The 2392-nt window shown below is 47.1% G+C and overlaps 1 protein-coding gene across 1 annotated transcript; it reads left to right on the top strand.

Annotated features, from left to right (window-relative positions):
• Positions 1-1065: 1065 nt before the first annotated feature.
• On the top strand, positions 1066-1662 carry LOC131842210 (uncharacterized). The gene has a single exon (XM_059190742.1). It carries the CDS (start codon positions 1066-1068, stop codon positions 1660-1662), a length of 597 nt encoding a protein of 198 aa, XP_059046725.1.
• Positions 1663-2392: the final 730 nt, after the last annotated feature.

The raw sequence follows: 2392 nt of genomic DNA, 5'->3' as shown, positions 1-2392 counted from the left end.
GCCCTGGTAACAGACGCATCTGATTTGGCCATGGGTGCAGTTTTGCAGCAATTCAATAACGACGCATGGCAACCTCTCGCATTCTTTTCACGAAAGTTAAGTCCTTCGCAACAAAAGTACTCTCCATACGATCGCGAGCTCTTGTCCATATACGAGAGCATTAAACATTTCCGCCACATGTTGGAAGCTCGACACTTCGTGGTATACACAGACCACAAGCCGCTCAGTTTCGCTTTGTTCGCCTCGTCAGTATCGTCATCTCGATTACATCTCGCAGTTCACAACCGATATAAGACACATTTCGGGCAAAGACAACGTCGTCGCCGATACATTGTCTCGTATCGAGGAACTGCAGATGCCAGTCGATTTGTTCCTACTGGCCGAGTCACAAGCTTCCGACGACGAGTTAGCTAAAATATTAGGTGGTGATTCATCACTCCGCCTAAGCAAGCTAAAGCTCACAAACAGCGAAACTGTGCTGTTTTGTGATGTAAGCACAACATCACCAAGACCCTTCGTGACCAAACCGTTCCGTAAACAACTCTTCGACAGCCTTCATAATCTTAGCCACCCAGGCGCCAACGCGAGCGCGCAACTTGTTGCCGAGCGATTCGTCTGCTCCGGGATGCGAAAGGACTGTCGAGAGTGGTCACGAAAATGTCTGGCTTGTCAGCGCGCAAAGGTGAACCGTCACGTGTCAGCTCCACTGGGTACGTTCAGTTTACCTCGTGCACGTTTCGCCTTCATCCACACGGACATTATAGGTCCACTGCCACCATCTCAAGGCCAACGCTACTGCCTAACGGTAGTAGATCGCTTCACACGCTGGCCTGAAGTATTCCCCATGGCAGACATGACAGCCGAAACTGTTGGGTAGGCACTGATATCGTGGATATCCAGATATGGATGTCCAACCGATATCGTTACTGATCGTGGTCGACAGTTTGAATCCGCACTTTTCCAATATCTTGGAAAAATGATTGGATTCAAACATCGCAGAACAACCGCGTATCACCCAGCATGCAACGGGTTAGTGGAACGCTTCCACCGACAAAAGCTGCCATTATGTGTCACGCAGACGTGAATTGGGTTGACAGCTTACCACTTGTTCTCCTCGGCATTAGGTCAGCGTTCAAGGAGGACTTGAATGCTTCCTCTGCTGAACTGGTATATGGCGAACCATTACGTCTACCAGGCGAATTCTTTCAATCAGCAGCGCCAGATTCAACCGATATTACGGATTTTTCCACCCGTCTCCGGCAATTCGCGGCAAAGTTGCAACCATCTCCCGCAACACACCATAAGAAGGACAGGATCTTTATTTATAAAGACTTGGCATCCTCGAGTCATGTCTTTCTGCGCGACGACTCGGTGCGAGGCGCTTTACAGCCTCCTTACTCTGGACCGTATGAAGTACTCGAACGCGGAGATAAGATATTTAAGTTACTGGTTAAAGGCAAACCGGTCACAGTATCTATAGACCGACTCAAACCGGCCTACATACTGGCAGACCCATCCACAACACCTCAAACTATTACCGATCCTACTCCCATCCTTCTACCTATCCCGGTTCCTATGCAGACAGATATACCAGCTCAGGATACCGCCAAAAAGACGCGCTCAGGACGCGTAGTTCGATTCCCTGACTATTATCGCCCGTAGTCACGGTCTTTGGAGGGGAGTGATATAGGCTACTCAGCCTTCATATCCATATATTAAAATATCATTATATATATACTAATATTAAATAAAGACAAACAGACATACACACACACATAATCATACATCAACATTATATTATATACACTTATATCTATTCTACTACCTATTCTATATTATTATTATACTATGTACATCACGCTTTATCATATTAATACAGGTACATCTTATGCTGCGTCTTAATATTAAATTCATTATTAACGTACATAGCTATCTATACATACAGCGCCGAGCGCCGTGCATAGTAGCCGCGCGCGGGACCGGGTCCCGGCAGCGGGGCGCGGGGCGGTGCATGAACTGCGCGAGCGCAGTGAGATGCCTCGCCTCGCAGTCGTGATTTTTACATCTTAGGCATAACCTGTGTCACTCGCTTGCTTACGCGCTACTTATAAAATACATCGTAATTATAACAATTCAATTTCTGTTTCATACTATCATTCTTCTTTCACTCCTTCTCATTCTATATGCTGTGGACTGTACTCTATGAACTACTGTGTATGTGCTTGTAACCCGAAATAAACCACTGGATCTATCGGGACTGCGTTTCTTGTTCCGCCTGGCTTTCCTCATCTTCCGCACCTCATCTGTTGTGCTGGGCTGTACACCAGCACTCAACAGCCGGCACACCGCATACACCACAACAACCACCACAAGTCTTTGGATGCAAGTTTCT

Source organism: Achroia grisella, unplaced genomic scaffold (genome assembly GCF_030625045.1).
Source record: "Achroia grisella isolate CSIRO2021 unplaced genomic scaffold, CSIRO_AGI_Agris_v1 utg215, whole genome shotgun sequence".
Lineage (NCBI taxonomy): Eukaryota > Metazoa > Arthropoda > Insecta > Lepidoptera > Pyralidae > Achroia > Achroia grisella.
This window is presented reverse-complemented; position numbering and strand designations above follow the sequence as displayed.

Bases quoted from the DNA above. Each gene is read 5' to 3' on its own strand.
- LOC131842210 (XM_059190742.1), top strand. From the start codon at position 1,066: ATGTGTCACGCAGACGTGAATTGGGTTGACAGCTTACCACTTGTTCTC.